Below are 24,247 nucleotides of genomic sequence, written 5' to 3'. Positions count from 1 at the left end.
CTCGCCAGCCGATCTCTGGCCTCCGCCTCCTCCCCGGCCATCCACCCCGCCATCGGCCGCCCAGGCGCTCGCGGCCCCCCTCCCCGGTCGCGGCCGCCCTGGCGCCGGCCGTCCCCACCAGCCCGAGCAGCCCGGCCCAATACGGAGTCTTCTTCCTCGCGACGCCGCCGTCCTCATTCTCGACGCTTCCTCTTGTTTGCACCAAAGGCCGGCGGCGGCGGCGGCGGGCAGCGTACTCGGATCCTGTAGGGCCGCGGAAGTCGCCAAGGCGCCGGAACTGGGGACGTGGGAAGGCAAGACGCTGGTCCAACGGCAGTGCCCAGGACAACGAGGCGGCGAGCAGGCACTGGTTCGTGGGTTATCGACTGGGTCAGTGAGGAACACCTGAATTCTTTTTTTACAATTCGAAACTTCTCAAGCCGTTAGGTATTTCTCTTTGCGACCTGTTCTTGTTCCCCCCCTTTTTTCCGTCCATACTACTGATTTAGTTTGAGTTGGACAATACCTGCCAAAATTACTGTTCGATTATTTGATTTTATACGTAAGTAGAAGTGAAGACTGTATGGCGTCATCTCCGGTCTCAAAAAGTAGTACAAATATATTAGTAGATTTGCAAAAGAAGGTAGAGAAGGTGGAACTTCAGATATCAATTATATTAGTCATGTCTGTCTCACTCATTTGGTAGGATACTATTTTTAATATTCACACAAAGTCAGATACATATTGGATCAGTTGGGGTGTTTAGGGTTTAGGGTTACTGCAGAGAAACTGCTTCGTTATCCACACTGATTGTGCCACTGTTTTCAACTATCTCATGAACATTGTGCCTTGGCACCCAAATCATACTGAACTATGCTTCATCTCCATTTGGCAGATAGAAATCTCAAACTGACAAACTATTTCTGTCTTCAATTATCCATGTATTATGTTCCCACTGACATTTGTGCCTAATTATTGGTTTAAATTGACATGATCCTCAAAGTTAAGCTTATATATCTTTTACAATATGTGTTCTTTGATTCTTTCTTATCAATGGCAAAAACATGTAGATTTTTTTCCAAAAGATATAATCATATTAGTCAGCATTAGGTCTCACATGTACTTCATGTTCTATGTATATACCCCTCTTCATCTACAACTATAATGCTTGGGTTGTTTCCCAGCTTTTTGTAATTTCTAACATCCTAGTTTCATCTATTCCATTACCTCTATCTAATTTTCCTTGATATTCAATTCAATTACTAAATTACAAAGTGCATATGGTCCTAAGAAAAAGGTATATATCAAAACTACATAGTAACATCTACTCCCTCCATCCCCCAAAAAAGTCATTCTAGGATTCAACATTTCTCCCAAAGAAAAGTCATTTTACCATATTTAGAATGTGTATGTAGTAAACAATTAGTGCCAAATATGGATATTAAATAGGGAAACAATTAGTGCCAAATATATGGATATTAAATAAGGGCAAGTAAGGGCATTTTACATCCTTGTTAATCTATCATAGAATTCCTAGAATGACTTTTAGGGTTTATGTTTTTTTCCATTAGGACATTTTTTTCCACGATGTAATGTAGAGCGGACTAGGTAAAAAAAATAAATCCTATTTAGGAGAATAATTGGATAATAGAGCTTGCACTTTTGTTTTTTCACTCAAACTCAAAGGGGAAACATTGCTTCTTATCTTTTTTTTTTTGAGGATCCACAAATCAAATGATATTTTTTCTAATTTCTGCCACTTCTTCTCCTTGGGATGGAGGGAGTATAGTAGAGTGAGCACTACAGAACATTAAAGAAAACTCATAAAATTTACATAGTTAGGAGCTTCTGCTGGTCTGGACACCTGCCATGCATAGGATGAGGCTTGGGCTTCAAGTGGACAGACTGCTGGTTTTTATGCTGTAATGATGTTTGCTTTTTTTCTTTTCATTTTTTTCCCAAACTGTGGCAATCCTTAATACTAGTGTTCGCTTTGTTTGCGTTTTTATGGGGTACAGCCATACCAAGTAAAATTCATGAATAAATATCACATATTTGTAAACAGAACATATCATGTCATCTACTTGTTTTCTCAACTACTTAATTGTTCAACTATATGTATGGTTGCTTTTTGAAATTTGATTGTTATTTTGTTGTTGGAAAATCAAAACTGAATATTCATCTGTATTCAATTTCGTTTTGTTTTCCATGGCTTCTGTGCAGAGCTGAGACATGGAAGATGAAGAAAACATTGAGGAGGAACTGTTTCTTGTGGAGTCGCAACTCCATGACATTCAAGGTATGATCATAATACATGGATCTTTTTCCCTGACTATTTGTATGTATCAGCTACTTACTGAATTGCTGATATGTGCATATTTCAAGTTTAATGATAATGGACATGAAAGTTCCTTCACTTTTATCTCCCTTGTATTTGGTCATGAAGTGAATCCATGCCCTTTGTATCCTCCTTGATTGTTGGGGACTCCCAGGCTTGCGAGTACTGTTGTCTTCGAGCCTGAGGTGGGATAGGAGTTTCATCGACTCCCAGAGTTCAATGCTCTAGCCGGTCCACCACAAGAAGCCTGGCAGTACATGGGGACGTTCAATCTATCATTTATTGTGTTTATAACAGGTTTTCTTAATTATTGTTGGATCTACCCATTATTCTTAGAAGTTCAGCTAGGCGCTAGGCGGAATCTAGGCGCTGACCCATTGCCTAGCGCCTAGTCGGGAGTACTCGTTCCTAGGCGCTCCTAGGCGTTTTCCTAGGCGTTTCACAAATACACGTATATACACTATATACACGTATTACCTCACAAAAAAAGAAAACAAATAGAAGACTACAGCTATAGAGATGCATAGAAAGGCCCATAAAAATGGCCCAGCCCACCTTATCCACCTTAAAGTTGGCCCAGCCCCACCTTATCCACCTGATCCCTCGTCTCCTCCCACCCCGACGCCGCCGTTCGCCCGCGCCTGCGCCTGCTGCCACCCGCGCACCCGACGGCCGCCGCCTGCGCACGCGCTCGCGCGCCCTCCGCCGCCTGCGCCCGCACATGCCCGCAACTCCTCCCCCACCAGCAACCTCCACTAGGCGCTCCTCCACCTCCACCGGCGCCGCCTAGCGCCCAGAGCGCCGACTACCCCCATAGTCGAGGCGACGGGCTTCGCCTAGCGACTAATCGCGCCTAGTCGCCGCCTAGGCGCCGCCTAGCCGAACTATGTTCTTAGGGCCCTTCATCCTTCTCGATATGTGGAGAGGCAGTTTTGCTCAGCTATCAGGTTTAACAACACATAAGGTTTTATTTTAGCATCACATGAACCGCACATGTTTTCCGGTCTGACTTTCTGAATTACACCTTTTGAGTGCTATACTGAGTTTTTTGTGGAAAAGGAATGATACTGCATTATTTACACCGTTAAAATTAATGCTTTCCAGGTCAAATTAAAACATTACTTGATCGCCAAGAGGAGTTGTATGAGCGACAGTTACAGTTAAAGGCTTTGCTAGAAGTATCTAAGATGTCCAGAAACAAATCAAATTATGGATCTTCAGTTACTCTGGAAGATTGGTCTGGGAGCTTCCCATGGGATTCTCAGGCTGATGATACACGATTCAATGTATTTGGCATCACCTCCTACCGATCAAATCAACGAGAAGTAAGTTTATAGCAGCGATAGTCTTTATGACGGTTTTAGGACTAGCATTCCTATGATATCTGATATAACACTTTAGTGTCCCGACCTTTCAATGAGATGGATGCCTTCTAACTGTGGAGGTGACTCTCACGATCCCAGCTACCGGCCCAAAAGGTCTGATTTGCCAAGCAAACGGTGATGTTACCAGCATTGCCAAAGCCAAGCTGACTTTTTTTTTTTAGAATAATGCCAAGCTGACTTGACACTAGGGTCTGTTCCTGCAAGAAATGGAAGGAAACCAGCAAGAACAAGGTGCAAGCAATCTGAAATTGCAAGTATGCAGAGAAGGATTAAGATGGGGCTTTGAATAGAGGTTAATCTGTTGGTCTAATCGACACAAGAGACAACACAAGCAGTAGTTTCACAATGAACACTAGACTGAATGAAAACATAACTCCAAATATTACATATGGAGGTACCCCTCTTATAGACAAAAGGACTGCTGCTACAGCTAAGTCTATTATTACTGTCAAAATGGAGGCTGTTCCATGAATCTGGACAGTCAACAAGAAAAATAGCTTAGCCTACTACTAACTCTAGCTGGCTGCAAGTGGTGACTGCCTGTGAACAGCCAAAAAGACAGTAAAAAAATATCAGCTCAAATATCTTTTATGTTAGACACCTAGGTTCCTGATTATAACAACATTGCGGTCTCTTCTTGTGTAAAGTTTCTGAATTACTGGCCTAGCTTCAGGTTGTGGAATGGTGGTGTTTTAGCTGTAGGTGGTGTTGTTGTATATATAGAAGTTGGTGTCCTCATCAATATCCCTATTTTTTTTATATCTCTTCTGTCTAGTGTTGATCTTAATTTTACACCCATAGGCTATGTCATATTGTGTAGTTTCCTCTTATTTTCCACTCTTGTAATGCATATTGTGCTTACAGATAATTAACACAGTCATGAGTGGAAAAGATGTTCTGGTCATAATGGCTGCTGGTGGTGGGAAGAGCCTGTGTTACCAACTCCCAGCTGTACTTTGTAATGGAATTGCATTGGTTGTCAGCCCTTTACTTTCTCTTATCCAGGACCAGGTCATTAAGCACTTAAGCTGTAAACATCTGTTTTTTTTCCTTGCCCTATACATGCACATGCTCATTCTTGGAAAGTTATACCATTCTAGGTCATGGGACTGGCAGCTTTAGGTATACCAGCATACATGCTGACTTCAACTACCAACAAGGAAGTTGAGAAGTTCATCTATAGGGCACTTGATAAAGGTGAAGGAGAATTGAAGATATTGTATGTGACACCAGAAAAGATATCGAAAAGTAAAAGGTTCATGTCTAAGCTTGAGAAATGCCATCATGCTGGACGTCTTTCTCTCGTTGCAGTAGATGTGAGTGATGACAATACTTGTGTCTCTATGCCCAAAATTGTAACTCTACAATTATATTGTCTCTCTCAAAAAAGGCTCTTTCTGTTCCTATGTGAGCTATAAATTTCTTTATGTCATCGATCTATGCAAGATTGAATATCCCCTGCTGGAAATTAAATTGAAACGCTATATCTCAATTTTCACCTCATGACAATAAACAATAATGTTTCCTGGTTAGACCAGAATTGGTGGAATTCTAAAAAGCAGCTCTGCCTTTTAGCTTCATATTGTCCCATCTTTATTAATTCACATAAAAGGAATGACCATTGGCAATTATTCTCTTCACTGTCCGCATTTTTCAAGTTGTTTATATTCTGTATACGGTATGTTTCCCATTATGAGATAGATTAAAAGAACTTTTCAGTGCATGAACATATCTTGTGTGCTTTTCAAGCGCTATGTAATCTATCTGGAATGTTTATCATGCAGGAGGCACACTGCTGTAGTCAATGGGGCCATGATTTTCGCCCAGACTACAAGAATCTTGGCATTTTAAAGATCCAATTTCCTAGTGTTCCCATGATAGCTCTAACTGTGAGTAACACAAAAAATACAAATAACAATCAAGTTTAGAAAAAAGTTTTTTTTTTGCAATGTTTAGAAAGATAATTTTGTGTGAACTTGCCTGCAATCCATTGCAGGCAACTGCAACAAGTAAAGTTCAAATGGATTTGATAGAGATGCTTCATATCCCGAAGTGTGTCAAGTTTGTTAGCACAGTTAACAGGCCCAACCTTTTCTATAAGGTATGCCTTTTCTCAGTCTGCTAGTGCTGATATTTTCTTTTCTTTTTATTTATCAAATTATGAGAAAGTAAAATGCAAAAAGATGCAGCGAGGATAAAGAGGATTTAACTAACTTGTTTACCATGTAGGTATATGAAAAATCACCTGTTGGAAAGGTTGTGATTGATGAGATCGCAAATTTTATAAGTGAATCATACCCAAATAACGAATCTGGAATTGTGTATTGCTTTTCAAGGAGGGAATGCGAACAGGTTGGCAGAACAACCCATGAATTACTCTGTTTCATTCTAATATCTGTGACTGCTGCCTCCCCATTGTGATAAAAATGAGTATAGTTGATCCAATGCTTAATGTTTTTAGGAGGCACAGGTAGTTCAATCAATATATCTTTTAAATACGATGGGTGTAACCGAAGCAAAAAAGAATTGTACAACTTGAGTTTTATCACAGCCATAAAAATTTTGTTTTTTTTTTCTAATAAGACCGTGGTCCAAAAGAAAGTCTAAACTTCTAACTCCTGTGCCATTCTCCTCATAGAGTTTTTGGAACTTTGATTCGTGATCAAAACAATATGTAAACTCCCATAGTGAACTAAGCATTTTTTGTATTTTCTGATTAATTTGTAAAAAACAAAAATTAACCGGTACAAGCTATTCACTTCATGTGTTAACAAGTTTCTTTGTTTACTATATTTGAACGTTCCCCTCTCCCCCTCGAACCACTATGGTACTATCCACTAACCCTTTGTTAATTTTTTGTGCTTTGTTGGCAAACAGGTTGCAAAAGAATTGTGCGATAGGGGTATTTCGGCTGAGCATTATCATGCAGATATGGATATTATTGCTCGTGAGAAAATTCACATGCGGTATGTAAGATTCCCCTTTATTCTCTTTTGTTCATTTCTCTATGCTTAATTTTTTTCTATAAATCTTTTACCAACATATATTTTTAGAACAGAAGCATGATTTATCAAGTAGGTTGAACTCTCAAATACAGCAATTGACCCCTTGGCCCTTGCTATGGTCTGCAACATAGTGTTTAAAAACTGGGTGCCTAGGGGCAGCAGCGGTTGCTGCACGATGGTCGCATTGTTGGCTCGATGGTAAAGCTGTTCAGGCAGTGTTGGGTCAGGATGCCAACAGGGCGGGGCGGGGTCGGGGGCATGACCCCCATCCCCGCACCTATCCCCGAACTAGCATCCCCGCCCCGTCCCCGAAATAATAATCAGGGAAAAAAATCGCCCCGGCCCCGACCCCGGATCATCTGGGAATGAAAATCAACTCCAAATCATCAATCCAAGCTGGGTAAACAGAAATATCAGCTCAAGCCAATGCTACAAGCAAGTTCGGACGATCTAGCAACCAAATAAACAAATGAAATAAGTTGGAGAGCTAAAGGAGCGGATCCTATGACCATTAAAAGAAGAGGAAACAGATAAAACAATTTAGAATGCGTCCCAAAGGGATTGAACGCTGGGATGAAGCATGGCACCGTCATAGGCAGCATGCACACACACCTCTCCCATCATTTTCGCTGCTTTTCTGCTGTCCTGCAGGTGGCGAGGAAGACCTCCGCGGGCGGCGGCCACATGCTGCTCTGTGCCGACGGAAACCAACAGAGACAACGAAGTGGCGGCTGCCTGATGGTGGATATTTGTTTGGCTGAGGCCATTGCAATTTTGGGTTACTGATAAATGTTGGGCCACAGTATTATGGGCCATATGCACTGGAATCAGGTCCCCATCGGAGCCTCGCGGGGGAAATATCGGACCCGCCCCCACCCCGATCTGATTTTGGGGCCCTACCCCGTTAGCCCCGCGAGGGATTTCCAGCCCTGTCCCCGCCCCAAACGGGTCGGATCCCTAACTCCACGAGGATTTCTGCCATCCTGAGTATTGGGCAGTGCTGTGCAGTCCTCGGTGGGAGGCGAAGCACTACGCAGAGATGGGGGTGGCAGCTGGAGTGGAAGGGGCAGCTGCTACGGAGAGGAAGCAATGAAGAATGCAGTGGAAGAAAGGAGGGTGGCAGCCATGGTTCTCATGGTGTTGCCTAGGCGACAAGGCGAATCCCCTTGTTTTGGGCTAAGGCGTCGCCTTAGCCCGCCTAGGCAGCTGGGTGGTGGTGATTCGCCACACCTCGCCTTACCGCCGTAAGAACCATGGTGCAGCAGCCAAATGGAATGCAGTATAATTTGTTGTTTCTTGTTTAATGGCATATACTTTGTCTGAATGGGCTAAAAGGTTAGGCCCTAATTAGTTGGAGGAAACATGAATCTTTTCATACCATTCCCTCTTCAAGTCTCCATCCTTCTTCTGCCCCACCACCACAGGATTATCATTTCAGTGGAGAGCATGCCTTTTCTAGCTTCTACCCAGTGGTGGAAGCCACATAACCTGGGAATGCGTGGTGGTATTGTCTTTTGTAGAATGATCTAGCCTCTAGGTACCTTTTTCTTAAAGGAGGCATAGTATATACTACTCATCATACTCGAATCTAACTAAAAGAAGATACTGCGATCATGTATTTTTAAACAACGATGAAAGATTACTAATACTATAGTATTATGAAGTTTTTCTGCCAAGTAATCTATGGTTTAGGCCTTTCGGGTTTATGGTTGTGCGGAATCTAAAATATCATGTAAAGATATGGAGCATTTCCATAAGAGCTTTGTACTAGTTTTGGCTATTCACTGCGTTGATGTGGTATTGATCTAGTCCACATTTTTCTTTTCAACAGTTGGAGCCAAGGGAAATCACAGGTCATCGTTGGAACAGTACGTGCCTCTCTCTCTCTCTCCCTCTCTCTCTCCCCCTCTCCCTCTCCCTCCCCCTCCCCCTCCCCCTCTCCCTCCCCCTCCCCCTCCCCCTCCCTCCCTCGCGCTCTCCCTCCCTCGCTCCCTCTCCCTCTCTCCCTCTCTCTCCCTCTCTCCCTCTCTCCCTCTCCCTCCCTCCCTCTCTCGCCCTCCCTCCCCCCACCCCCCCCTCTCTCCCTCTCTTTTAAATCTCTCTCTAACAAGCTCTCTCTCCCTCTCTGTGGTTGGATTGTAGGTGGCGTTTGGAATGGGAATCAACAAACCAGATGGTGTGTTCTCTCTTTGGGGTTTGATAAAAATGATGGCATGGTGAACTTGCATATGCATCTAATCAAGTTATATAATGCAAACAACAGCAGGAGTTGAAAAACAGATTAAAATTTGCATGTATTGGTCATATGACTTGTGAGCAGGACTGCAAAAAAAAAAGGAACAGATCAGAAGTGGGATTGAGGACAAAATGAATTGGCCTGTATATTGCCAGAAATCACTTTATTTTTGGTCAGCAAACTGAAGAGGGCTGTCTTCTCCCTGAAGTAGTTTCTGTACAGATGAAATACTATGCCAACAACTACCTGATCCATGCGTATTTACTTGTTATTCCAGCCCTTCTCTGCTAGCGGTTACACTTTTTCATAGGTTTCTGTCATAGCTTAGTTGAGAAATGTTTTAGCCTCTCGTACTAGCGATATTTGAATATGGGATTGTTATGTAAAAACATGGAGTATTTACTATTAAGTCAAGCATTTCCATTTAACTTAGAGACTGCTAGATCAAATTTTTGCCATCGCTCGAATTACGGTTTCAGTATTTGTATTGCTTTGTGCTCAATAAGAACTTTCTTACTTGTAGTTCGATTTGTGATTCATCATAGCCTTAGCAAGTCGATGGAGACATACTACCAGGTATGTTAATATCATGTTTTCCTTTTAGTTCCCCAGTCAAGGGGGACCTTCTAATAAAGCTATCTGGCTTCAGGAGAGTGGTCGGGCAGGGCGGGATGGATTATCTTCAGAATGTGTTTTGTATTATCGGCCTGGCGATGTTCCAAGGCAGGCAAGACTAAAGTTTCTTGTTTTTCTCTCATTATAAGTTCTTGTTATCATCACTATATGTGTCATGTTTTCAATGAACAGAGTTCAATGGTCTTCTACGAAAATTGTGGCCTTCAAAACCTATATGACATTGTACGATACTGTCAGGTAAATTCCCACATTCCTCAGGGATGATATGGCTGATCTTTGGAGTGCTAGTGAATTAACATACGGTCATCTTATTGATTTTCTTTGTCAAGTCCTTCCTACATGTAACTTTATAATCAAGCCTTTCTGCCAATCACATAACACAAAATACCAAAGGTGATAGTACAGCACTACTATAGGTCATAGCCACTGAAGCAGCACACATATGTGAAGGATCAACCTACCTTTCTGATACTGTGCTAGGTTGAACAGCATGAACTGCTGACAGAGCCATTTCAGCTTCCATGAATTTGCTAGGTAGCATAGAAATACTTTTTCTTACTTGATGCTGTAGGATTTTGAGAACAAAAATGCAGATCCAGATTTTGAGAACAAAAAATGCAATATCCATATCCATACTATATATAAATGCATGAGTTTGGGAGATTTGGAGGATCACAGCCATCCATCAAAGAAAATCCAATGGCAATTTTAATATATTCCCTGCTCTAAAACAGCGCCTCTAAAACAGCTGTTCCCTGACTGCCTCTTACAAAGCTGTGCTTCAGGAGATTCAGACCACTGCCCCCTCTTGCTTGGCCTACAGGACAGTCCAGCCAGCAAAAGACGCTTCCATTTCAAAGCCTTTTGGCCAAGCTTGGATGGGTTCATGGAAACAGTTGAGGCTGCGTGGACTGCTGTACCAGCCCGCCCCTGCCCATTGGAAACACTGTCACTGAAGTTCAAGGCAACAGCAAGGAGCTTGCAAAGTTGGAGCCAAAAGTCGGTGGGCTATCTCAATTCCCAACTCCTCCTAGCAAAGGAAATTTTGCATCAGCAGGACATTGCTCAGGATAGTAGAACTCTACAATCAAATGAGATGTCGTTACGTAATAATCTTAAGAAACATACTTGCTGCTGGCCTCCCTTCTGAGAACAGTAGCCAGGGTCAGAACTCGGATTAATTGGCTGCAGGATGGTGATGCTAATACCAGGTTGTTCCACATGCATGCTAGGCACAGAAAAAGAAAAAATTTCATAGCCTCCTTGAGGGAGGGCGATCAGATCTTAGCTTCGCATGAGGAAAAAGCTGCAGCAATATTTGAGTTTTACTCAAATCTAATTTGGATCACCTGAACATCCCAAACCATAATCTAGAAGCCCTGGATATTCCTTTTGATGAGAATGAAGTGTGGCAGACTATCAAGGATTTACCATCAGCTCCTGGACCGGATGGGTTCACATGCAGGTTCTATAAGGCATGTTGGCCGATAATTAAGGAAGACATAATGGCAGCCCTACACACAATTTGGGGAAGGAATTGCAGGAACTTGTGGCTGCTGAATTCAGCATACATCACTTTACTCCCTAAGAAATCATATGCAGATCTGGTGAAAGATTTTAGGCCCACAAGTCTGGTGCATAGTTTTGCTAAGTTGGTTACTAAAGTCTTGGCTAACAGACTTGCCGGCCGCCTTGATGAAATGGTCTAGCCCAACCAAAGCGCTTTTATTAAAAAGCGGTTCATCCAAGACAATTTTATGATGGTGCAACAAACAGTGAAGTTTCTACACAATCAAAAACAACCAATGATCCTCCTGAAGTTGGACATCACAAAAGCATTTGATTCGGTTTCTTGGTCTTTTCTGTTGGAGGTGCTAAGGAAACTCGGCTTCGGGCCTAGGTGGCGAGACTTGGTATGTAGTCCCCTAGCTTCTTCCTCTACTCAGGTTCTTCTGAATGGCACTCCGGGAGATTTTATTCAGCACAAGAGAGGTCTTCGTCAAGGAGACCCTCTCTCTCCGATGCTATTCATTCTAGTGATTGACGTGCTGAATTGGATGGTCACAAGAGTATCTGAAGCCCGGTTATTGCAGGCCCTTTCTTGATTTCTTCACGACCGATTCAGCATCGAATCTCTTTGTATGCAGATGATGTGACTATTTTTCTCCGGCCAGCAGCAGCTGATATTAATCTAACTCTACAATTGCTTCAGCTGTTTGGGGATGCTTCCGGGTTGAAAACTAATGTGCAGAAGAGTAATGTGCTGCCAATACAGTGTGCTGAAGAGGACATGGTCACCATACAGAACCTGCTGCCTTGTGAAGTGCAAAATTTCCTATGTAAATATTTAGGACTGCCCCTTGCTATTAAGAAGTTGACTAAGGAGCAGTTTCAGCCAATTATTGACCGAACAGCACACCAATTGCCGGGGTGGAAGGCAGACCTCATGACCCGAGCAGGGAGAGTGGTACAGGTTCAGTTCGTCCTGACAGCAATGCTGGCTTATGTGGCTATGGCGACGGAACTGCTGACCTAGGCTATAAAAGCCATCAATAAGATCAGAAGAGGGTTTCTTTGGCGAGGAAGGAAAGAAGCAAAAGGTGGCCATTGTCTAATTGCCTGGCCAACAGTCTGCAGACATCTAGAGCTTGGGGGGCTGGGTATCTCGGATCTGAAAAGACTCAATTGTGCTTTAAGAGCACATTGGCCATGGCTCAGGAAAACAGAACCAAACAAGCCTTGGGCAAATCTGCCTATCCATGGTTGTCATTACTGAAGTAGGAGATGGGACAAATACTTTGTTCTGGAAGGACAAGTGGTTGGATGGCCATAGCATACAAGACCTTGCACCCCGGGTGTTTGCTTTAGTTTCCAATAGAAGGGCTAATAAGCGGACGGTGAGTGAGGCTCTCACCAATTAAAAATGTTTAGAAGATATCCAGGGTGCAATTTCAGTGGAAGGATTATTGGAATTCCTTGAGGTTTGGGATCTCCTTAGTCTGGTTGAACTGCAAGATGGGACTCCTGATAAACACATTTGGAGATTTTCTAACTCAGGAGAATATTCTGCAAAATCAGCCTATGAGGTCCTATTTCAAGGTGTTGTTCTCTTCAGACCTGCAGAGAGAATCTAGAAGCCTCATGCTCCTCCCAAATGTCACTTTTTCATGTGGCTGGTCGCCCACAATCGCTGTTGGACAGCCGACAGACTAGCTCGACAAGGCCTCCCTCATCCAGCCAGATGTTTGTTGTGCGATCAAGAGGAAGAAAATATCCAACACCTGCTTGTCGGGTGTGTGTTCTCGAGACAATTCTGGTTCTCCCTCTTCCAGCGGTTTGGCCTCATCCACTTGCCCCTCAGCCCCAGGACATTACTTTTGATGATTGGTGGGAGAAAGTGGAAACTTTGGTCGCGGGGGATCTAAGGAAGGGTCTGAACTCTCTAGTCATCCTTGGATCCTAGAGCATTTGGAGACACCGAAACAGTTGTGTATTTAATGGGTCCAGCCCAAGTGTTGCCGCTGCCCAGTGATGGAGCCAGAAAAAATTTCAAGGGGGGCCGAAAGATCAAGGAAAGACGAGCCGATATCCATGGCCGCGATGGCGACGGTGTGCGGTGGCGTCCCTGCCTCCGCACGCGGCACGCCTGGAATCGCCCTCCACGACCATCCAGCTCCGCGTTCCCGGGTCAATCTGCGGCTCCTACTGAAACAGTTCCGACAGAGGTTTTTTGATGAAGTTGAAGCTGAAGCTATTTTAAAAAATGTTTGGTACAAAGGCTTCAGTCGTTTAGGATTATGGTAGCTGCAGAAGCTACAATTTTTTGCTTCAGTCGCGTAGGCAAAGCCATTTTACGGCTTATTCACGGCCCCCATAATGAAATTATTTTAAAAATGACACTTTGACAATGGTGAAGCCGGTGACGAAGTTGTGTCAACCTGGCTCTCAGAATGTTATTTTTTGCTTGCTTGTAGTTGTTGCCTCTTGTGCTATCTACTGGATTTTAATTGAAAGTGTAACATGAGCTACTGGAGATTAGGCTTGTTATAGAACTACTTATCCAATTATATTTGCTGCAAAGAAGAGGGGGATTAAAATTGCTTGCTGTAGAACTACTTCTCTAATTATATTAGCTACAAAGAAGAGGGGGAATTTAATTTTTTTTTGCAGCGTTAGGGGAGGCCGCGGCCCCTGCTAATCCCCCCTTGGCTCCGCCATTGCCGCTGCCATTGAGGAAGCACACTTGTGGAGCTTGGCAGGAGCTAGGGGCCTTAACCTGCTTGCTGTCCAGGGAGAGTTCTAGAGGTGTGGGTCGATCGTATTGTCCGTCTTTAACAGGAGATTAGTGGCAAAGGAGCAAGTGTAAGTGTGTGTGGGGGGGGGGGGGAGGGTAGTCTTGTAGAATAATAGAATTGGTGTAATTGATGATTGTATTAGCTTGAGCCTTAGGGCTGAATATATAGGGGTACATGATTTGGAGGGCAAGGAGCCTCTCCTACAGATATGGTGGGATACGGATACAATCCTAATCTACTTAATATAGAGATATCCCTAATATACTCTAACATCCCTCTGTAGTCACAGCGGGAGCGTTGCAGACGGTGAGACTGGACAGAAGTCGATGAGCTGACATCCCCCTACAGTCACAACGGTCAGTGCGTCGCAGATTCTGTGGCTGGAGTGGAAACCCACAAGGTTGCTCAAGCAGATGGTAGCCCTTTGTGCGATGTCGAGATAGCCGAGCTGGAGGGTGAATAGCCATGGTCGAGGATGCCGTGTGTAGGGTAGCCGTGGTTGACGTAGCTGTCGAGGTAGCCGCACATAAAGCCGCTGGCGCGCAAGGGTGCACCTGTCGGTACCCCAGAACTGGGGTACCCCCTCTTGCAGTGTCTAGACAAGAGCCTTGTGGTTATCCTTAACTACATCCAGACAGCTGGACCCCTGCGATCCGGAGCCCTGTTCACCTGACAATGGTCCCGGACCCGTCCCCCGGCTGGGGAAGGTCTGGGAGCACCACGTGTTCTGGAAGAAGCAGGCGCTCAGCCCAAACGGCCGGGGCTCCGGACCTCCCGTAGAGGTCCGGACCCCCGTGGGGTCCCGGACCCCCATAGGGTCTCGGACCCCTGTATAGTAACCGGACCCCCACTAAGGGAGGGGATTGACACCCCGCCTCGGGGAGGTCCGGAGCTGCCACGTGTCTGCAAGCACAGACACGTATGTAAGGCCGCTTGGTCTCCTTACTAAGATTTACCTACCACTACATTCATTGCGGTAGGTGAACATCCGCTTTGATATAGCAGAAGCCGAGGCGATTCTTTGACCAGGGGGCACTATTGATCGCGTATTACCAAGATGCATAGTGGAGCTGCTGGTGCCGCCCACGCCACGCTTGTCAGTCTGCCATAACAGATGGATACGACGGCTCGGCTTCACCCATTATGACGCCTACATAATAGCCTCAACAGGTCACGCCGCAAGCTACGTTCCCCTAACGGGCACCTTGCTGACGGGACAAGAGAAGACCTCCCTTCGTCAGAGGGTCAGCAGGGGATGGAAGCATATCGGAGGAAAGATTCGTAACCACTGTAGCCATTTGAGTACTCTGCGCAGTATGCTGCACAGTCACGTTGGGCCCACTTGTCGGGGCCCCAACGTCCTATGTATCCGCACCCCTTGGTCTATAAAAGGGGGCGCCCGCTAGAAGAAAAACTCAGGCTGGGTGAAAGCCAAGACCCGGCAGAGGATAGATTCATACACAACCAAGATCAAAACCTCTCCCAGTGGATGTAGGGTATTACGCTCCGGCGGCCCGAACCACTCTAGATCGTGTGTTCTTGTGTGCTTGTCTCAGAGCTAGATTAGCCCAATCGCCTAGTACCTTCCCGAGCACTCCCTCTCTGGGAATAGGCGGGTGCGTTCCGCCACCCGGCTGTGGGTACCCTAGAAATCCCGCGACATTTGGTGCCGTCCGTGGGGAAGTCAGGCGCTGGCTGGATCTTCATGCTTCTGGGGCTGTGTTCATCCTCTGCAACGGCGAACGAGAAGATGAAGGAAGGCAGGGCGTCACCCACGCCACATGCCGTGGCACTAGGGCGCCAACGCCCACGGTGCGGCGGCGCACGGCAGCGGCGTTTGTTGTGCGTCGCCACTGCGACACCTCAGAGCCGGCGCGGCAACGCACAGCGGAGGCGCCGCTGGGCGCTGCCGCCCCTACGTCGGCTCAAGGTTTTCTCGCAAGCAACGGCCACGCTTCCTCTGCGGTGGCATGGCGTCGGCTCAAGGCTTTCTCTCAACATTGAGCCTGGAGCCAACGGCCATCCCGGAGGAAGTTAGCCGTGTCGTCGCGTCGTCGCCAGCACCACCCGAGGTGCTTGGTCCTGCTGCAGACAGGGCCCCGCCACCAGGCGCGGGGGCCCCTGGCGCTAGCACCAAGGACAAGCCGGCGAACGACCGCACCTCTCCGCGGTTCGCACCGGTCCTTCTGCTGCGCAAGGGCGTCGAACTGGCTTCGGCTCACTATGAGCGGCCATCAGGCCGGCTTCCATCGGCAGATGGCGACGGCAGGGGGCCTCTCCCATTCAAAGCCAAAGAATTTGTCTCATGCTACATAAGCATATGACAGCTTTTAGGCAAGGAGTGGTCCCCCGAGCTCCCGAGGTGATGCTGGATGATGCTGTACAAGCACGTCCAGGGCACCATCGCCCCAACGACTCAGAAGAGCCCCCAAGATGGCAGCTCCACTACGACCAACAACGTGCACACCTTACGGGGCGACGGCTGTAGGTTATCACTAAGATAGGATTGAGTGTGTTTCTCCTTTGTAATGATTTGGTGCCTACGTGTGGTCCAGAGCGGTAAAGGTCCGTCCTTGTAAACCCGGCCTCTGACATCATCGCACAAACAGGCGACACCAGCAAGTGGTCCAGAGCGGTAGAGGTCCGCCCTCGTAATCCCGACCTCTGATGTACACCACGAGTCAAGCAATAAAGGAGATTTGCTTCCTCAGTCCTGTCTTTACTTTAACCTAAAAGCACTTCTCCGTTCAGCATTGCATGTGTTCTTTCTTCCGTGTGGAGTCCTTTCTTTTTTGCTAAACAATCCAAATTGAGCTGCTAGTTTGTGGTCAGGTGGGGACACTCCTTCTAGCTGGAAGCCAGTTCGGACCCCTAGGGACCTCCTCAGGAGAAGTGGTGCCGTATCCTGGGGTAGAGAAGCTCCGCGTAGCTTAGTCTGGTAATGTACCCTAAGCCTATGTACTTCCCTGCCCTGTTACGAGTTCCCTAGTATCCGAGGCTGCTGTCCCTAGAGATCCCGGGCTCCTTTCTAGTATAAGGCCTGGTTTCCTACACCTTGCTGCGAGGTCCGGTGGCGTAATCCATGGGATTGTCAGCAACGCTCCAAGTCCACTCCGGTGGCCCGCTCCGGCGGAGACCACTCGCCACGGTCGTCTAAAGTCCGCTCCGGCGGAGACCGCTCGCCCCGGTCGTCTCAAGTCCACTCCGGTGGCCCGCTCCGGCGGAGACCGCTCGCCACGGTCGTCTCAAGTCCACTCTGGTGGCCCGCTCAGGTGGAGACCGCTCGCCACGGTCGTCTAAAGTCCACCCCGCTCCGGCGGAGACCGCTCGCCACGGTCGTCTCAAGTCCACTCCGGTGGCCCGCTCCGGCGGAGACCACTCGCCGCGGTCGCCAAGAGCCGGGTCTGGGAAGTGGTGCTTGCTCCCTGAGCGATCCGAAGTCTGTGTAGCTGCTTAGCTTGGTTCCGCACCCTAAGACTACACCTTCGTCGCCCTGTGGAGAGCACTCTAGTACCTGGACCTGGCAACCAGTGTACCGGCCTCAGGGGTCCGGAGCGCCCGCTCTCTGCATGAGCTCACCGACGCAATCAAGTTTGCATAGGAACACATCACGATAGTAGGCCCCACCCGCGGGTTCGTACCTCTCCCGAGGTGGGCCCGGGGGCCACTGTCGGTACCCCAGAACTGGGGTACCCCCTCTTGCAGTGTCTAGACAAGAGCCTTGTGGTTATCCTTAACTACATCTAGACAGCCGGACCCCTGCGATTCGGAGCCCTGTTCACCTGACAATGGTCCCGGACCCGTCCCCCGGCTGGGGAAGGTCTGGGAGCACCACGTGTTCTGGAAGAAGTAGGTGCTCAGCCCAAACGGCCGGGGCTCCGGACCTCCCGTAGAGGTCTGGACCCCCGTGGGGTCCTGGACCCCCCATAGGGTCTCGGACCCCTGTATAGTAACCGGACCCCCCACTAAGGGAGGGGATTGACACCCCGCCTCGGGGAGGTCCGGAGCTGCCACGTGTCTGCAAGCACAGACACGTATGTAAGGCCGCTTGGTCTCCTTACTAAGGTTCACCTACCACTACATTCATTGCGGTAGGTGAACATCCGTTTTGATATAGCAGAAGCCGAGGCGATTCTTTGACCAGGGGGCACTATTGATCGCGTATTACCAAGATGCATAGTGGAGCTGCTGGTGCCGCCCACGCCACGCCTGTCAGTCTGCCATAACAGATGGATACGACGGCTCGGCTTCACCCATTATGACGCCTACATAATAGCCTCAACAGGTCACGCCGCAAGCTACGTTCCCCCAACGGGCACCTTGCTGACGGGACAAGAGAAGACCTCCCTTCGTCAGAGGGTCAGCAGGGGATGGAAGCATATCGGAGGAATGATTCGTAACCATTGTAGCCATTTGAGTACTCTGCGCAGTATGCTGCACAGTCACGTTGGGCCCACTTGTCGGGGCCCAACGTCCTATGTATCCGCACCCCTTGGTCTATAAAAGGGGGCGCCCGCTAGAAGAAAAACTCAGGCTGGGTGAAAGCCAAGACCCGGCAGAGGATAGATTCATACACAACCAAGATCAAAACCTCTCCCAGTGGATGTAGGGTATTACGCTCCGGCGGCCCGAACCACTCTAGATCGTGTGTTCTTGTGTGCTTGTCTCAGAGCTAGATTAGCCCAATCGCCTAGTACCTTCCCGAGCCCTCCCTCTCTGGGAATAGGCGGGTGCGTTCCGCCACCCGGCTGTGGGTACCCTAGAAATCCCGCGACAGCGCCAAACAGTGATGCCGCGGAGGCGCCGTAGACGAAGACGGTGATGCGTCGAGGACGAAGCGAAGATGACGCCGTCAAACAGCCAAGGCCGAGGCGAGTACCAGGTTTGTCAGACCCAGTAGCGCGTCGAGGACGAAGGCACGCGCCGGTGTTGCCAATACCGGACGTACAAGGGAGAGCGCACAACCAAGTCGTAGAATGTAGGGGACCAGCAGAGGTCTCGACGACAGTTGCGGCACAGAACGGCGAGGGAGAAGAAGCCGATGCAGCTCGCGGTTGTCGGAGTAGACGAAGTAGGCGAAGTAGAGACGACGGTGGTGGCGACGAGGTCGTTCTAGACGAAGCGTGGAGATAGAGCAGCCGAGCACTAGCCCAAAGGCTAGCTAGCTTGGCGTAGTGGTCGCGGCGGTGGCGGTCGTAGAAGTCGGTGAAGAACTCGAACAGCCTGACGAAGACCATGCGCAGGAGGCCCAGTGACGTGTAGTTGACGACGAGGTCGTGGACGTGGTCGACGGCGGTGAGGATGCAACGGCAAAGGAGACCACGGGTGGCGCCGCAGCTGCCCGAAGAGGCGATGCAACGGCAGCCCTCCATACTCGGGGATGAGGCGTGCAGTACGAGGACGGACGTCACGGGAGCCAGGTGGATCACGCATGTCAGTTGATCAGGCCGAGTATGTGCGAGGCGAGACGACGATGGGCGAAGCTGGCGGAGGCGTCCCGATTGGTGGAGGCGACGAGCCGGCGGAGGACGATGCGCGGACGAAGCAGCGTGGTGGGCGATACAGACAGGCGTCCCCTAGGGCGCCGTCCATCTTGTCATGCCACACAGTCGTAATCGAGGAAGAAGCCGGTGAAGTCGATGCCGACATCGAAGTAGAGGCGCGAGGTCGACAGGCGGTGGGCGACTCAATCTCGATCAGTGATCGAGTAAAAAATCAGAGAAATTAACCAAAAATAAACCAGCAGCAGCTTCTCGTGTAGAACTCTCGGGGTGCGCTTAGCACCTCACCCATCTTATCTTTTCTTCCTCGGCACATCACGCCAGCATACATGTGCGGGAGAGAGAGATATATGGGCGGGCAGTCGGGCACTGGTGGTCAAGACGAAGGGGCCTCGCCATGGAGGAGCTGGTCTGCCGGCGGCAGATCCGCCGCAGAAGCAGAGCAGAGGGAGGCGGAGGCCAGTCCGCCAAGGTAGACGAAGGCGTTGGGCGGATTCCGCCGGCGGCGGAGGCGGTCGGGGGCGGAGGTCGGCGAGACGGTCCGCCTGCGACCAGAGCTGCGCCGACGGTTGGGGGCGGAGGCCGACGTGATGGAGTCCGACGCGACGGTCCACCCGCGATCAGAAGAGGTTGGCGCGGATTCGTCGGAGGAAGCAGGTGCGGCGGAGCTAGACCGCCAACGGTGGATCCCGCCAGGGGAGGAGCAAGAGGAGGGGGGCCAGCATACGACGACATCGGGTGAGTTCTTCACGATCTACTGCTGCTGGACGACCTTTTACGTCGACGGCGGATCGATTCGATCGACCGCACAGATGGGGAGGGCGCTGCCCCCGGCGGAAGTCATGAGCGACATCCCGGGGGCGCGCTAGGAGGCCGTCGAGGGGGCGTGCAAGAGGCACACCGTGGAGGACGACCGGCGACGCGAGGAAGGCTGGGGCGCGGGTGGCGGCAGCGGAAGGTTTAGCCTGGGATCCCAAACCCTAATCTCGTGATACCATGTAGAATAATAAAATTGGTGTAATGGATGATTGTATTAGCTTGAGCCTTATGGCTGAATATATAGAAGTATATGACTTGGAGGGCAAGGAGCCTCTCCTACAGATATGGTAGGATACGGATACAATCCTAATCTACCTAATATAGAGATATTCCTAATATACTCTAACAGGTCTATGTATGACTCTTTTCTTCAATCAATACAATGATACATAGCTCTCCTACGTGTTCAAGAAAAAAATAGACCAAATAATGTCAAATAGCATGAGGACGTCTAGCACATTTTGCATTTAAGAAACAAAGGAATGAGTTGTCTCTGTAGTGTTTTTGTTTTCAGTATAATCTGATTGCAGGGTGTGTTTTTCGCAGTCTAAGAGGAGTTGTCGGCGTGGTGCTTTCTTTCAGCATTTTGGAGAGGCTCTGCAGGACTGCAATGGTATTTTCTTGTTACTTTATATTTGTCAGGAGCTAAACATTTGGGTCATCAATATTTACAGATTTTTTTTTCAGGAATGTGCGACAATTGTGCTTCTAGTATCGAGCTCAAGGAGATAGATGCCACCAGTATGATGACTCTGCATCAGTCTCGAAATTACAATTAATGGTCATGATTTGAAGTTCTTCATCTATTCTCTGTTCATATACCCACATTAATTTCTATTACTTGTTCAGACCATACCAAAATTGTAGTTTCAGTTCTACGCGACCTGAAACTTAATGACCAAAGAGCTACATTGTTGCAATTGGTGGATAAGTTCAAGGCTAAGTGGAAAGGTTTAGGTATATCTTGCGAACCAAATCTTTCATGATGCCATAAGTTGTTCCTCTTTTCATTTACGTTGTGTGTATTAGGTATTATGTCATCAGTCATCATTCAGATGTCTGTTCACTGTTCTAATGTAAGCTGCATATAATCTCAAGCAATTTTACATTGCAGTTGATATGTTGAACCAGGTTATTCCAATAAAGACGTTGATCTTAAAAGAGAAGAAATTGAGCAGTTGATAGTCCAGCTTATACTCGACCATGTTTTGGTACGTGTGCACTGCAAGCAGTGCAAGCGAATTCATTATTAGCTTATACTCTGGTTTGATCACCTTGTGAAATGATTACTAAGGTCAGATTGTTTCTTGCACTTCAGAAAGAAGAATTTCAGCATACAGCATATTCAACCAATGCGTACGTTACCTTAGGACCACTGTGGAAGCCAGCCTTGCAAGGTAAAATACCGGATTGATGTAAAATACTAATAGCAAGTGCTGATGGGCTCCTTGCTACACAGGGAACAGACCTGTGAAGCTTGAGATTGCTGTCGAGAGTTCTCAGGATAGAGGAGGTGGTGGTAGATTGTCCAAAGGCGCAAAGCGCAGCTGGATGAGTGATCTGGAAGCTAAACTTGATGAACTGCGCAGGGAGCTGTCGTCATCATCTAGTAACAGGGGCATAAGCATATTTCCCCATGCAGTTCTATCCTCTGAGCAGATTTCGCTCCTGAGCTGCCAAAAGCCAACCACGGAGGCGGAGGTGAGGTGTTTGCTATTTATTTGCTTGTGTTTGCAATTGCAAGTGAAGTAATGTAACACGGTGTCCGTTTGTCTGAACCCCATGCAGCTTGAGAAGGTCATAGGGAAGGTGAAGACGGAGAAGTACGGTGGCAGGATCATTGAGCTGATGCGGTCCTATGTCACGGATGCAAGAGCTGGAAATGGAGCTGATGCCAGCAAGAGGAACAAGAAGGATAAGGATGTTGTCTGTGGAGAGTAGCAGCGAAGAATAACATTGGTCAGGGACTCCTTGGTATCCTTTCCGCGTCTCTAGTCTCTTGGAGTGTGGTTGTCTCCTGTCGCTGCATACAAGACACAAAATGCATACCTAGTGGGATAACTTTTTTTTTCTTTTTGCGAAACATACCCAGTCTCTTGGGGGTGTGGTTGTTTCCTGTCGCTGCATACAAGACACAAAATGCATACCTGGTGGGATAACTTTTTTTCTTTCTTTTTGCGAAACGTACAGTGGGATAGCCTGAATGTCTTGACACTAAAAAGTGCGTGCAAAATTGCAAAAGGAAGAAATATCATCATATTATTAGTGCGCATTGTCCTATCTTATGTTGAGAGCTTGTATTTCTGAGAGCCAATGAGCCTTGTGTTACCATGTCATCAGGACAGGGACAAAGCCGTCCTGGGTGGCACACTCGGCAATGGAATTCCATTGGGTTTTTTTCATGTCATAAGAAAGACAAGAATAAGGAAAACAAAAAACACAAAGTACATTGTTGGGGACGGATCCTGCAAGTAACAAACCCCAGACAAGCAGCAACAACAACATAAACAACTCCACTGAGGCATACTTGCGTTCCAGATCAAGGCAGGATTATGTGCCGCAGCCATGCTCAATTTATCACTGGGCAAATAAAGTACCCAGGAGTATATACTAACAAGGGACAGGTGATTTCATTCATCCAAGTACTAGTAAGAAGAACATGGTGATTGAATATTGATGGATAAGTCGATGATGCAAAAGGAAAGGATGATAGCAATGTCCTTGCTTTTTTTCAGGAGGAAGGAAGAGAATGCATAGCATTGCTATTGCTATTGCTATTGAAAACAAGCATGACAAGATAGTACTACTCGGAGCGCGCGGCGTAGCGCTCCACCCCGAGTTTTGGGTCGGAGAGGTGGATGCCGACCATTGCCTCCCCGAGCCCTGCGCTGACGTCGGCGAGGATCTCCGGGTCGCTGTAGTGCGTGACGGCCTGCACGATGGCGCGGGCGCGGCGCGCGGGGTCGCCGCTCTTGAAGATCCCGGAGCCGACGAAGACGCCGTCGCAGCCGAGCTGCATCATGAGCGCGGCGTCGGCGGGGGTGGCGACTCCCCCGGCGGCGAACTGGACGACGGGGAGGCGGCCCAGCTGCTTGGTCTGCATGACGAGGTCGTAGGGCGCGGCGATGCGCTTGGCGTAGGCGAAGACCTCGTCGTCGTCCATGCTGCGCAGGGCGCGGACGGCCCCCATGACGGAGCGGACGTGGCGCACGGCCTCGACGACGTTGCCGGTGCCGGCCTCGCCCTTGGTGCGGATCATGGCGGCGCCCTCGCGGATGCGGCGCAGCGCCTCGCCGAGGTCGCGGCAGCCGCACACGAAGGGGACGCGGAAGTTGTGCTTGTTGATGTGGTGCGCGTCGTCGGCGGGGGTGAGCACCTCGCTCTCGTCCACGTAGTCGACGCCGACGGCCTCCAGGATCTGGGCCTCGACGAAGTGGCCGATGCGCGCCTTGGCCATGACCGGGATGGTGACGGCGCGCTTGATGTCGCGGATGAGGCCCGGGTCGGACATGCGGGCCACGCCCCCCTGCGCGCGGATGTCGGCGGGGACCCGCTCCAGCGCCATGACGGCGCAGGCCCCGGCCTCCTCGGCGACGCGCGCCTGCTCCGGCGTGACGACGTCCATGATGACGCCGCCGCGCAGCATCTGCGCCAGGCCGACCTTGACGGAGAAGGTGGCGGCGGCGGGGGACTTGGAGGAGGCATCGACGACCTTGACCTTGTTGTTGCCGCTGCCGCCGCCGTAGAGGGCGACGACGCCGGTGCCGTCGGAAGCCATGGCGGCGGCTGATGTGATTTGGGTGGTGGGGCTGGGGGATTGGATGGATTGGGGGGGATCCTCCGTGGTGGTGGTCTCTGGGCTGGGGACACGGACGGGGGGAGAGGAAGAAGAGATGAGGGCTGCTGCCTGGGTGGCGGCTGGGGTTTCTCCTCCTTTCTCGTGGCTCTCTGCTGGTGCCTTTGGCTTGGAGAAATGGGCCGCTATCTATCAAGCCCAGCCCAGGACCATTCACCTTCTTTCTGCTTTCTCCACCACCAGGAAAAAAAGAAAAG

The 24,247-nt window shown here is 48.7% G+C and overlaps 2 protein-coding genes across 7 annotated transcripts; one reads left to right on the top strand and one right to left on the bottom strand.

Annotated features, from left to right (window-relative positions):
- LOC120685275 (ATP-dependent DNA helicase Q-like 2) lies at positions 1-22,474 on the top strand. 6 transcript variants are annotated; one of them, XR_005679431.1, is made up of 22 exons: positions 1-426; positions 2,203-2,278; positions 3,422-3,642; positions 4,567-4,713; positions 4,803-5,018; positions 5,487-5,591; positions 5,699-5,803; positions 5,932-6,054; positions 6,580-6,668; positions 8,539-8,575; positions 8,850-8,883; positions 9,467-9,519; positions 9,593-9,670; positions 9,751-9,816; positions 10,403-10,582; positions 20,741-20,807; positions 20,882-20,935; positions 21,044-21,151; positions 21,309-21,405; positions 21,513-21,591; positions 21,654-21,895; positions 21,983-22,474. XR_005679431.1 is itself a non-coding variant. In XM_039967098.1 (22 exons), the coding sequence occupies exons 2-22, from the start codon at positions 2,212-2,214 to the stop codon at positions 22,133-22,135; spliced, it is 2,304 nt and encodes a 767-aa protein (XP_039823032.1). In that variant the 5' UTR covers positions 6-369; positions 2,203-2,211; the 3' UTR covers positions 22,136-22,474. The 6 variants fall into 6 exon arrangements, 5 of the variants coding, with proteins under 5 accessions (XP_039823032.1, XP_039823033.1, XP_039823031.1 ...); XM_039967098.1 differs by having other exon boundaries at positions 6-369; positions 21,326-21,405; XM_039967099.1 differs by having other exon boundaries at positions 6-373; positions 21,326-21,405.
- Positions 22,475-22,698: 224 nt separating this feature from the next.
- Positions 22,699-24,145, bottom strand: LOC120685277 (probable pyridoxal 5'-phosphate synthase subunit PDX1.2). Its single transcript, XM_039967102.1, has one exon. The coding sequence runs from the start codon at positions 23,970-23,972 to the stop codon at positions 22,998-23,000; it is 975 nt and encodes a 324-aa protein (XP_039823036.1). The 5' UTR covers positions 23,973-24,145; the 3' UTR covers positions 22,699-22,997.
- Between the last annotated feature and the right edge of the window lie 102 nt (positions 24,146-24,247).

This window comes from Panicum virgatum, chromosome 8N (genome assembly GCF_016808335.1).
Source record: "Panicum virgatum strain AP13 chromosome 8N, P.virgatum_v5, whole genome shotgun sequence".
Classification (NCBI taxonomy): domain Eukaryota; kingdom Viridiplantae; phylum Streptophyta; class Magnoliopsida; order Poales; family Poaceae; genus Panicum; species Panicum virgatum.
This window is presented reverse-complemented; position numbering and strand designations above follow the sequence as displayed.